The sequence below is a fragment of the Notamacropus eugenii genome, chromosome 3 (genome assembly GCF_028372415.1).
Source record: "Notamacropus eugenii isolate mMacEug1 chromosome 3, mMacEug1.pri_v2, whole genome shotgun sequence".
NCBI classification, from domain to species: domain Eukaryota; kingdom Metazoa; phylum Chordata; class Mammalia; order Diprotodontia; family Macropodidae; genus Notamacropus; species Notamacropus eugenii.
Genome location: NC_092874.1, coordinates 246,771,505 through 246,782,421, shown reverse-complemented (window position 1 = coordinate 246,782,421; position 10,917 = coordinate 246,771,505). Strand labels below are relative to the sequence as shown.

The window sequence follows — 10,917 nt, the reverse complement described above, 5'->3', positions numbered from 1 at the left end:
GAAGCCCTGCTATGAATGAAATTTACCTCCATGTTGCTATTATCTCTCACTGACAGGACTACAGCTCACTGCACAGCCATTGCCATATGTATTAAGATTTGGCCTCACTAAAGGAGGCCCTGACAGATGTGTTTAGTTTCCCTCCTCCAACCGAATAGACAAAGCCTTTTTCTTATGACCATTGTTGGCTCCGTTTTTCTATTTTGTTTTATTTTGTGATGGTTGTGATGACTTGTGTCATCACAAGCTCTTGGGTATTTTTAGAGATAACAGCAGTTGCATAAACCATGTGACTTTTGGTCATTTGGTTTCAGACCAGACATGACTGAGTAAACTTCCTTTAATTCACTGATTTGTAGAGTTACACATGCCCTGTTTCATGGAAATTTTGAGCCTGATCCATTAGGAGAGTCCAAAATCAGGTCTGGCATGCAGTATTTGTCCTGGTAACATCTAACCGGACAACTAAGGGAAGAAGGGGAAATTCAGTGAAGGGAGCCCTTGGTGACCTTCCTGCTTCTGTTGGTGCTGGCTGCATCCCATGAGGAAACTCCTATTGCCCCAAAGGGGGATGGATTGGGTAGTATACTGCCTGTTGACATAGAGCACATAGGAATAGGTGTAAATGTATTATGTCTTTAACATATCTTTAACACTCCTGACCTCAATACTCTAAAATATGTAAATCTTGGTATGCTGAATTTTCAGTTTTAGTACTTGAGGCCAGTCAGTCAGTAAGCATTTCTAAAATGCTTTCTATGCCAGGCATGGTGATAAGTGTTGGGGATAAAAAGAAATACCACAATAAAGAACAATAAGGTTCTATGTACAGGATAAATAGGAAATAATTAAGAGTGGAGGTATAAAAATTTAAAGGGATTGGGGAAGGTTTCCTGCATAAGGAGGACTTTTTTCAGGGACTTGAATGCAGTCACAGCATCTTGGAGACAGTGACAAGGAGGGAGAGAATTCTACCCATGGGAGACTGCTATAGAAAATGTCCAGAGCCAAGGGAGAGAGTGTGTTTCTCTTGGAATAGCAATGAGACCACTATCACTGGATGAATCAGTAAGTGGAGCATCGAAGGAGGAAGAAGAGTAGAATGCTCAGGGTGGGGCTAAGTTATGAAGAACTTCAAATGCCCCCAGTAGAGGCTTTTGAATGTGATCCTGGAGGTGATAAGGAATCCCTGGAGTTTATTGAGTTGGGGATAGGAGGGCAATGTGGTTGAACCTATACTTTCAGAAATTACATTGGTGGTTGAATGGAGGATGGATTGAAGTGGGGAGAGACTTGAGATGCTCAGTCCTACCCACAGACTCTCGTGACAGTCCAAGTGGGAGTAATGAGGGCCTGCATCAGGGTGATGGTAGTTTTGGAGGAGAGAATGGGCTGCATTTGAGAGATGCTGCAAAGGTGAAAAAACAGGCTTTGCCAAGGGATTGTTATGTTGGGGGCTGTGATGTGAGAAAGTGAGAAATCAAGAATGACTTCCAGTTTGGAAGCTTACGGGACTGGAAGGATATTGGTGCCCTCTAAGTTCTTAGGAAAGTTTGGAAGGGGAATGCTTTTAGGGAGAAAGGTAATGAGTTCAATTTTGGATATATTGAACTTAAGATGTAGGACATCCATGTCTGAAAAATGTCTGAAAAAAATGAAAAAAACCAGAGATATGAGTTTGGAAGTCCTCAGAGAGATTATGGCCTTGGAAAAATATATTTGAGAATCATTTGCCTTAGAGATGATAACAAAAACCTTGGTAGGTGATGAGATGACCAAGTGAATCTCAGTTGGAAACCCAATGATTCTGGTGCTGGTTCTGCTTGTCCTCACTGGTTTCCATTGGGACCCCCAGCATGCATGGCATGGTGGCTTTGGTTTTGGTATCACCCACCATAAGATCCGATTGTTAGCCTGGGGGACTCAGCCCTTACCAAGATTTAAAAAAGTTTGAGATTTCTTTTCTTCCTTCTGCTTGCTATGCTGTCATTCCTTTCGGGACCTGTTATATTGCTTCTCCTGGTGTGCTCTTGGGTATCATTGTTATCTCTCTGTTTTAGCTTTTCTTTTCTTACTGTGGTGCTACCTACAGAAGGCTACTCAAGTCACCCAGATTGTACTAGTTCAGTATTAGACCTAAAGTCATTTAAGTGATGGAAGATTCTTTGGAAGACTTTTGAGGACTTACCATGAATGGGTGTGAGTTTGTAGGAGTCATAATAGCTACATAGGTTATGCTAGGTTTTTTTTTATAATAGTATGAAACTGTTTTCCAGGGCTGAGATTTAACAAGGCATGGATAAGATAAAATATGAGAGCAAGGTATTAGAAGGTAAAGTTGGAATGCCAAGGTTGAGATTAGGAAAGAAGGAAAATGAGGTCAGAGCAAGTGTGAGAGCCTGCAGAACACTGAGAGAGCGAGGGCCTGGAGATCCCATTGAAGACAAAGCATGTTCACCTCTCCTGTATTCTCCTTTTACCAAGTCAGGCCATTTGCTCTTCCTCAGTACTGTGGCCACTCTTCTCTTCTGCACAATCTTTCAAAGATCAGTGGTGTTGATCCCATCTAATTCAAAAATCTGGCGTGCATTTTTTAAACATCTCCTATGGAAATGAAGTCCAGGGAAAAATGAAATAATAATTGTTCCTCTTTAGATATATTGAAGAAGGTTTCTTCTTTCTAAGTATCTTTTGTTTTTGTATTATTTTTCAATGCAACTCCTCATTTCCCCATCCAGATAGCCATGGGGTTGGTAGATAACTTGGAGCAGGATCTGGAGAGAGGCATCAATGAGGATAGAGTAACCTTTAAAGGAAGAGGGTGTGTGGAGCAATGGCAGAAGGAGGGTCTGTAATTAGCCATGTTGAACAAGGAGAATACCTCCTCCTGGTCTAGTGTGGTGAGTCTATGAGAAAGTACATTCAGCAGGAGAAAGGGAGGCCAGGGATGTGGTGTCTGCTGGGAGTTCTCCGTGACTCCTACAACAGGGAAGGAGAGGGACAGCTGAAGGTGTAAGATGAAGGGAAGTTTGTGAATGATCAAATGAAAGAAAATTCAAGAAGAATCTAGGAAACAGGTGACAGAACTGAACTGGGGGTTGAGAGGGCATATCCTGGGGCAAGTGAGGATGAGAGAATGGGGACAGATAGTAGGGGAGAGGGTGATTTTTATTCGGGCAGCTGGAGATTCTATGTGACTGATATTGGGAGAGGAGAAGATAGGAGCTGGCAGGTCATATGAGATGGGGATATATTTACTGGGTCATTCACCTTAAGAATTTGTGAATGGCTAAGAGTAAAGTCTTCCATCTTTCAAGAATTTAGAAAGAAATGATATTGAGCTTAGTGCTAGGAGCCCAAAGGTGAGGTACGAACAACAAGAAATCTGAGCATCTGAGTCTTTCACCCCGACCCATCAAGTAGAGGCCTTTTGTCAAAATCTATGATCCTGGATGTAAGGAATTTAGGCTTTAAGACTATTCAATTTTCAGAGAATACAAAGCTGAGAAGAATAGATATAATCTTGAATGATTGAATGAGGATCAATATGAGCTTAGAAGATGAGTTTTTGAATTCCATTATTTCTTATTTTTAATTCCCTTGTCTGTCCTATTCATATACTTTTAAGGTTTGTAATGTATGTATCTATATTTATATCTATGTTGATGTCTATATCTGTATTGACATCTATATCCATGTGTCCTCTCTACATCTCTCTATCTATTCATTGTTTGAATCTCACAATGTTGATTTTACTACTTTGCGAGCAGTAGTAAATAGTTTTGATGATTTTTGTTTCATAATACAGGTGGAGGTCAGGAAGTATTATTCTTGCTTCATTCTTAGCATTTAAAAATAATTTTTCTAGATCATTTTCTTTCACCAAATTAATATTGTTAGTATTTTGTGTGGATCTATGAGCCATCACTAAAGTATTCTGGTTGGTATTTAGCCATATCTATACCATTTGGTTATATTTTCATTTTTATTAAATAGGCATGGCCAAGACAGGGACACTGAGGATTTCTCCAGAATGATAACATTTCTAAAAAGAAATTTGGGGAAAAAGGCAATAATTTGGTTTCTGTGTGTATAAGCATATTTATGTGTGCATCTCTCTATATTTTTTTCAGATATAATTCTTGCAAATAATCAGTTTCTTCTTTCACACTTTGCATCATGTAGTTGCCTAATAATGATACACTGACTTCTTTTTAGTGTTTTAAATGGATTTCTGAAGAGATACAGATGATAACCAGTGCCAGGTCAGGATTTCCCCTTACAAAAGTTCAGTTTAACATGGAGAGTCTGGAAATACATTTTTCCTGGAATTGAAGAATTTCAATATTCATAATACTAAATTGTCTCTTCACAGTCACACCTGAATATTATGGGGGTTTATGTGATTACTAGATAATTTTCCTTTCATACTGAGTTTTTCTGAAAATCTAAAAAAATGTAGCCAGACATTAAAATGTTATTAAAACAATAAGTCTTCAAAATTTGTTGCTTCATCTATGCCAGATTTATTTGAGAAAGTTATATTTTAAGAGAAAAAAATTCAATATTTGATTTGCAAAAGCTGCTTTATAGACATAGGAAACATGATGAATTGAAGGACCTAAAGGTGACAGGTTACAGACGGCAACCTTCAAGATACCTGGAAAGACAGTGTCTGTAACAGTGGATTTTCCAGCCCACCCTGCAGAAAGAAGGAGATGAAGTAATGAAAAAGTGAGCAAACTCCTTTTGGATAAATGTTAATTTTTGATATACATGAATATAGAGACATGTAGTAGTATTTATCAAATGAAATAATCTATTTCCAAATAGAAAAAAACCTGACAAGTCTAAGTGGTCCTAATAGAAGTCACTCTTTAGGCCTTGGCTTTCTCATTTTTAAAAAAGAGGATTGGATTTCAAAGATTTCTACCATCTGAAACTTCTGTGATTCTTAGCATTGAGGCAATCAAATGAATCCACTATTCTATGTTCTGGCCAAACTAGACTCTTGAGTATCTCCTGCTCTTGCCCCAATGTCTCCCATGTCTATAATTTTGATCATGGCGTCCCTCTTGCATAGAATGATCACTCACCACTGCCCTGCATTTTCACCACATAAAATCCCTTTTGTCCTTCAAGGCTCATCCTATGTCATGAAATTTTTGAAATTTCTCAAGATCCACCCAAGTGAAAGGGATCTCTCTTTTCAAATTTCATCTAATATTTTTTCTGCATGTCTCCTTTACAACTAACACATTTAGCCTTGTTTCATTATCATCTGAATATTTGTCTTTTCCTTCCTATTTGGTTGTCAGCTTCTTGGAGATAGAGTTTATCTGAAGCATCCAACCAGTGCCTTTTGTTACTGAAATGAATCTTGCAAACTCTATGTACTGAACCACTTACCTAATACTGAAGAAATTAATTGAAAACATATTATTAGTACTGAAGGAGCTTTTCTCTGCTCTACCCAAAACCAGCCCTCATTATGAAAGAGGATACAAATCCTCTTGTTTACCCAGGCTTTCCACCTAAGAGGGATTTATGACTCCTCACCCCTTCTCCTTCCCCATATCTAACCTGTTCCCAGGTCATTTGTTTTCAGTCCCTGTAATCTATGTTCCCTTCTGTCTTCTGATAGTTGCATCATCTGTCTATCATCTGTCTCCCCATGCTAGCCCATCCTGCATTCAACTGTCCAAAAGATCTTCCAAAAACACGTATCTTTTCCTGTCTCACCCCCACCCCCCCATCTAATTGACAACTCCAGTGGTTCCAAATTACCTCTAGGACCAAATCCCAAATTCTCTGTTGGGCACTCAAGGCATGCTATGGACTGGACCAAACTGACCTTTCCAGTCTTCTTATACCTGTACTCTACTATCCAGTGACACAAGCCTCCTAACTGTTCCTTAAGCAAGACACTCCATCTCTCAACAGCACAGCATTTTCTCTGCCTCTCCCTCATGTCAAGTACTCACCCCCTCCTCTTTTCTGCCTCCTTGTTTCATTAACTTCCTTGAGTCTCAGCTAATGTTCTGTCTTCTGAATACATGAAGACAAATTGTATGTAAGCTCTAGGCTGCATGAATCTAAGTAGATTTTGTATGGGACGATTGACATGCGTCCCAAAGCAACTACTTATTTGCCTACCAAATGACATCCAAACTCGTTTTGACTCTCTAATCCCTCACTACTGGTACCTCCTTGCAACCTTATCTCATCATGGACAACTTGCCTCAAGAGACAGAATGTCATTCTTTCGTGTTCCATGGACATATCCTGCTGCTGCTACTCTTGATGTGTTGAATGGTACATTTCTAACCATTTGATCCTATCTATCCTTCCCTTAGTAAGGTCCAGTGCAACCATCATTTCTTTCTTTCAGGGAATTCCAGAATCAACAATTTCTTCCTTTTGCACTTGTTTGGTACCTAACTTATGGACTTAGTAATCATTTTCACTTGCAGCTCTCTGGGTTTTTGTCAAATTCAGCTCGTACATTTTAAGCTCTATGAGGTCAGGACTATATCTTATTAAAAGTTTTTTTCTCTCTCTCAATACTTCTCATGGTGCTCTGTAAACAGTAGGGAAATAATCAGTGCTTTTTTAAAACTAAAGTAGTATACAGACATGTTGCAAAATGTTTCAAATAAATTTTTACATAAACTGTGCTTCTGGCTGTGATTCCATCTCTAAATTATTGTTTCCCTTTGGGCTCTGGAGTGAAGATTCCTGGCTACAAAAATAGATTTGCAGAGGATTTTTTCCCCCAGAGGATGCTCAGATATTATTTTCACTGGGAATATTCATTGCCCCCCATCCCATGGGGTGGGTGGTCACAGAAAGTATAAAACAGGATAAGAGGTGCTATTCAAACATAAAGAAGTCTATTTTTCATTTTCTTTCTTCCTTTTGTTGTCTTGATCTCTTAGGCTTATGGGAAAGCAGAGAAAGAAGAAGGAAGGGCAAGGGAGTTATCACATGGACAGAGAAAGAAATTAGGAGCTGCCAAAAAGTAGGCGCTCCATGAGGAGATTATCTGAGCATTGGATATATAGCAAAACAAATGGTGGCCAGAACAGCCAGAAAAGGTCTCCATCACAGAGTAGAGATAGAGAGCCTGAGAAATCAGGAGAAATGATCCTATGCCAATGAGATTTCCACCTATCATAAATCCTGTTGTTCTAGTGCACAGGATCTCAAATTTATTTGACCCATGCTTCCTTTTAAAAAGATTACTAATGCCACCCTACATATATACTTTCTTTAACCTTTTAATGAGGTTTTTGAAATTTTCACCATTTCAAAAAATATGAACTATGTTTTAAAAAAAGATGCATCTCAAATATTACAATTTATTGTAAATTTTCATTTTTTTCTCTGCATTGAAATTTTTATGATGCAATACTGTGTCATTTGACCCTGAAACATCATATTTTATACAATATACACATATTTCTGGCCATCCATGCTGAAATTCCCAACAATGTACAACCTTCTCTCCAGGTAACACTTGCTTGGGAAGACCTATTGGTGAACTTGACCACTGATTGCTTATAATTTGCCTTTTGTGTCCTTATTTGGAAAATAATGTAATCACTCCAGCTTTAACTCTGTTACACCACAGATGAAACAGTATGAATCGTTTTTCAAAATTTTTTCATCCTCTCTTTTTTACTTATGTTTTCACCACCCCCTTATTTTTACTCATTGTCCCCCAATACACCTGGGGCTACTTCTGCCACCTTGGATCATTCCAATGCCCCTCTTTGGGAACCTATGGTTGAGAAACTAGAATTCTCTTTTGATCATGATTCTCAGATGGAGGGGGAATGCTCCTATCATTATTCCTTCCCCATGAGAGTGACTGGGGTTCTCCACTGCTGCACATCCAAAAAGTGTGACAGGGCACTCAGTACGAAATGAATAAATAGAGCTAGGTCTCAATTGCTTTATTCTATACAAGATAATCTCCATAATCATAAGTTTCTAAGTCTCTGAATCAATGAATGTCATGGTCAGTGAACTGGGGTAACAAAACCTAAAACTTTAGGGACTCATGAAGGTCACACACCACATGTTTTAATATTTTGAACAATATTTCATTTCATTCCCTGTTTTGAACCCTGCCAACATGAGCTAAAAAGTAGTTGTTTTGTGCTGGGAACCCAGTCAGAGCATGACTGGAAGGTGGGCAGAGTAGCCTCCACATTTTCTACCTGAACACCTTCTAGTGATCAGAATGCATATTGCAGTCTCTTAGGAAAGGTCTATTTCCAGTAGAGCCCAGAAAAAAGGACTCACAAGATCACTCACTCATTTGGAGATTCAAGTAGAGAGCCTACTGGGGCAATTCCAACATTGTATTTCCTTGTTGCATAATTATTACATGATATATTGTGCTTCTCTAGAATTGGGAAAGCAGCATCACACAATCCTAGAATTCTTATCAGGAGAAGCTATCCTACAGAGCATTGTTAAACATGATTGCTCACATGAGTATTACCTACCAGCCTAGTTGCTGCTATACAACATGCATAGAATGGACTTGATTTTACCTTTGTCACTTGAGCAGGTCCATCACTGAAAGAAATGAATTATTCCTCATAGTGAATGAAATCATACCATGCACCAATGCCTTGTTCACGCAGAATCTTCTTTGCACACTCTACTGCTTTAACAAGGTTGTCTTCCAAAAGTTCTGAAAGAAAAATCAGAGCAGAAATAAGCCAGTTTCTAGTTTATTTTGTCTCAAAGAAGCAATCCTCCTTGTTAAGGTGGAAGGAACTAGTTTGCAAGATTAATCTCCTAAATTTCAGATAAATGGGGCTGCAGTAGAGAAAAGCCTATTCTCTTATTTATCTTCTTCCAGACCTATGTAAAACACAGCACTTTATCTAAGCTTTTTGAATTTCTATATAACTTTTAAGCTTATAAATTGCTTTTCGCTCCATAACCCTGTGAAGGACACAATGATCCCCATTTTTCAGATGAGAACACTGAGATTCAGGAGATTTGATTTGTCCATGGTAAGACAAAAAGTCAATGTTATTGTCACAACTCTCCTCTCCTCTTCTCCCCTCTCCTCTCCTCTTGTCTCCTCTCCTCTCCTCTCTTGCTTTCCTCTCCTCTCCTCTCCTTTCTTCTCCTAATGTTTCCCCTCCTCTCCCCTTCCCTTTCCTTTTCTCTTCTTTCTTTTTTTGCACATTCTTAAAACAACCTAAGAGGAGATAAATACTAAGGATTTGTCTGAGGGGAAGTGATTTGTGCAGAGTTACTCAGCTGTCTGCTAGTAATAGATGAAAGATTTAAATCCATATCTTCCAGTCATCAATCTCAGATTACTAGCCACTGAACCAAGTTGTCTGATTGGAAAACACAGCAGCTGGAAGAAACGAATCACTTGGCTCACTGGTCACAGAAAACAATCATGAATAGAAGTAGCCTAGCTACACTTCTGAGGCACAGATTCTGGAGCTGAAAGACCCAGGTTCAAATCTTACCTTGGTCACTTTCTCCTCCCTCTATGACCTTGGACAGATCACTTTACTTCCCTGTACCTCACTTTAGCCATTTTTGAAGTGAGGGTTATGAACTAGAGGACTTTTCAGATCTTTTCTACATCTTTGATCCTCTCATATGAAGTACTAAGAGCGGCATGCCTTGTTGAAAACTTCCATTACAGGCATTCTTCAGCCTAAATTCATTTATTGATGGTAGCCAGTTTAATAGCTACTTAAAATGAAAAGAAAATTTGGAGATCTGTGGCCATTCCTTCTGACTGATCATGTGCCATTCAGCAGTAGTAAGAAATGATCCTCTCCTAAGAAGAGATAGCCTTTTTTTCTTAGTAATGATGAGACAGGGACTGTTAACTCATCAATTAACTCATGTTAATTAGAAACTAGGAATTTCTTATTGGCATTCTAAAGCTTCTTCCCTTGTGTATGTTTTTAATCTGTACAGCTATCTACCTTGAGCAGTGTCACTGTGCCCTAAACCTAAGAGTTTGCTCTTACGTGAACACCTGACTCCACACGCATTTGTTGCATGTGGGGTCTTGTCATCATCACACCAGTAGCGACTGTTGATCTGAAATATCCCATAATCAGTGCTTTGATCCTGAGCGTTGTAGTTTGTAGCTGTGGTGTTAAAATTGCTCTCCCACCGTGCCAAGCACACCCCTGTAAGGAATTTATTTTCATAGTGATGATTTCATATTCAGTCATTTATCCAGGAAAAACCAATACCCTTGAATGAATGTAATCTTTCTTTCTTACTGAGAGAGTCTATAGGTGGTGCAGTGAATAAATTGTAAGTCCTGGAGTCAGGAGGACCTGATATTAATCTTAACTCAGATACTTGTATGATCCTGGACAAATCACTAAAACTTTTTTGCCTCAGTTCCTCAACTGTAAAAAAAAAGTAATGAAGTGGAAAAGGAAATAGCAAACTACTCTAGTAATCTTTGCTAACAAATCCCTAAATGGGGTGGCCGATCTGCTGGAGTGAGCTGATGGTTAAGTTTTCAGTATGAGTTTTTATAGTTCATAAGGAACTATAAAACATCCAAAGAAATGGAAGGAATAAGAGGAAATCGTGCATTCCTTTGAAAGTGTCACTCTCATTCTTAGCCCTCCTCTCCTAGTCATTGTGGAGAACCATAGAAGATCAGACTTACAATTAGCCAGGCTGATACGACGGTACCCATTCAAGACCAAGTCCCTTATTCTTCTGGCAAATGCACATCTGTTCATCGTCACACCATATACTGTCATGGGGAAGAAGAGGACCCCCAGGAGAAAGAGTACCTTCATGTTGCCTGAGTAGTCAAACTGCTCCAAGTGCTGAGGTTGAGATGTGCCCCAGTATTTAACTTCTCTCTTCAATTCCTTTTTCCTTGATGTTTAA

The 10,917-nt window shown here is 39.0% G+C and overlaps 1 protein-coding gene across 1 annotated transcript; it reads right to left on the bottom strand.

The window, feature by feature from the left end:
- Nucleotides 1-4,513: 4,513 nt before the first annotated feature.
- Nucleotides 4,514-10,823, bottom strand: LOC140531494 (lysozyme C-like). Its single transcript, XM_072650420.1, has 4 exons — nucleotides 10,688-10,823; nucleotides 10,026-10,190; nucleotides 8,632-8,707; nucleotides 4,514-4,702 (listed from the first exon to the last, which is right to left on the bottom strand). The coding sequence occupies exons 1-4, from the start codon at nucleotides 10,821-10,823 to the stop codon at nucleotides 4,636-4,638; spliced, it is 444 nt and encodes a 147-aa protein (XP_072506521.1). The 3' UTR covers nucleotides 4,514-4,635.
- Nucleotides 10,824-10,917: the final 94 nt, after the last annotated feature.

Coding starts and splice junctions, on each gene's coding strand:
- LOC140531494 (XM_072650420.1), bottom strand. CDS start 10,823: ATGAAGGTACTCTTTCTCCTGGGGGTCCTCTTCTTCCCCATGACAGTA. Junction 10,191..10,687: donor TCGTATCAGCCTGGCTAATT/GTAAGTCTGATC, acceptor AATTCCTTACAG/GGGTGTGCTTGGCACGGTGG. Junction 8,708..10,025: donor GTGTGGAGTCAGGTGTTCAC/GTAAGAGCAAAC, acceptor TTTTTCTTTCAG/AACTTTTGGAAGACAACCTT.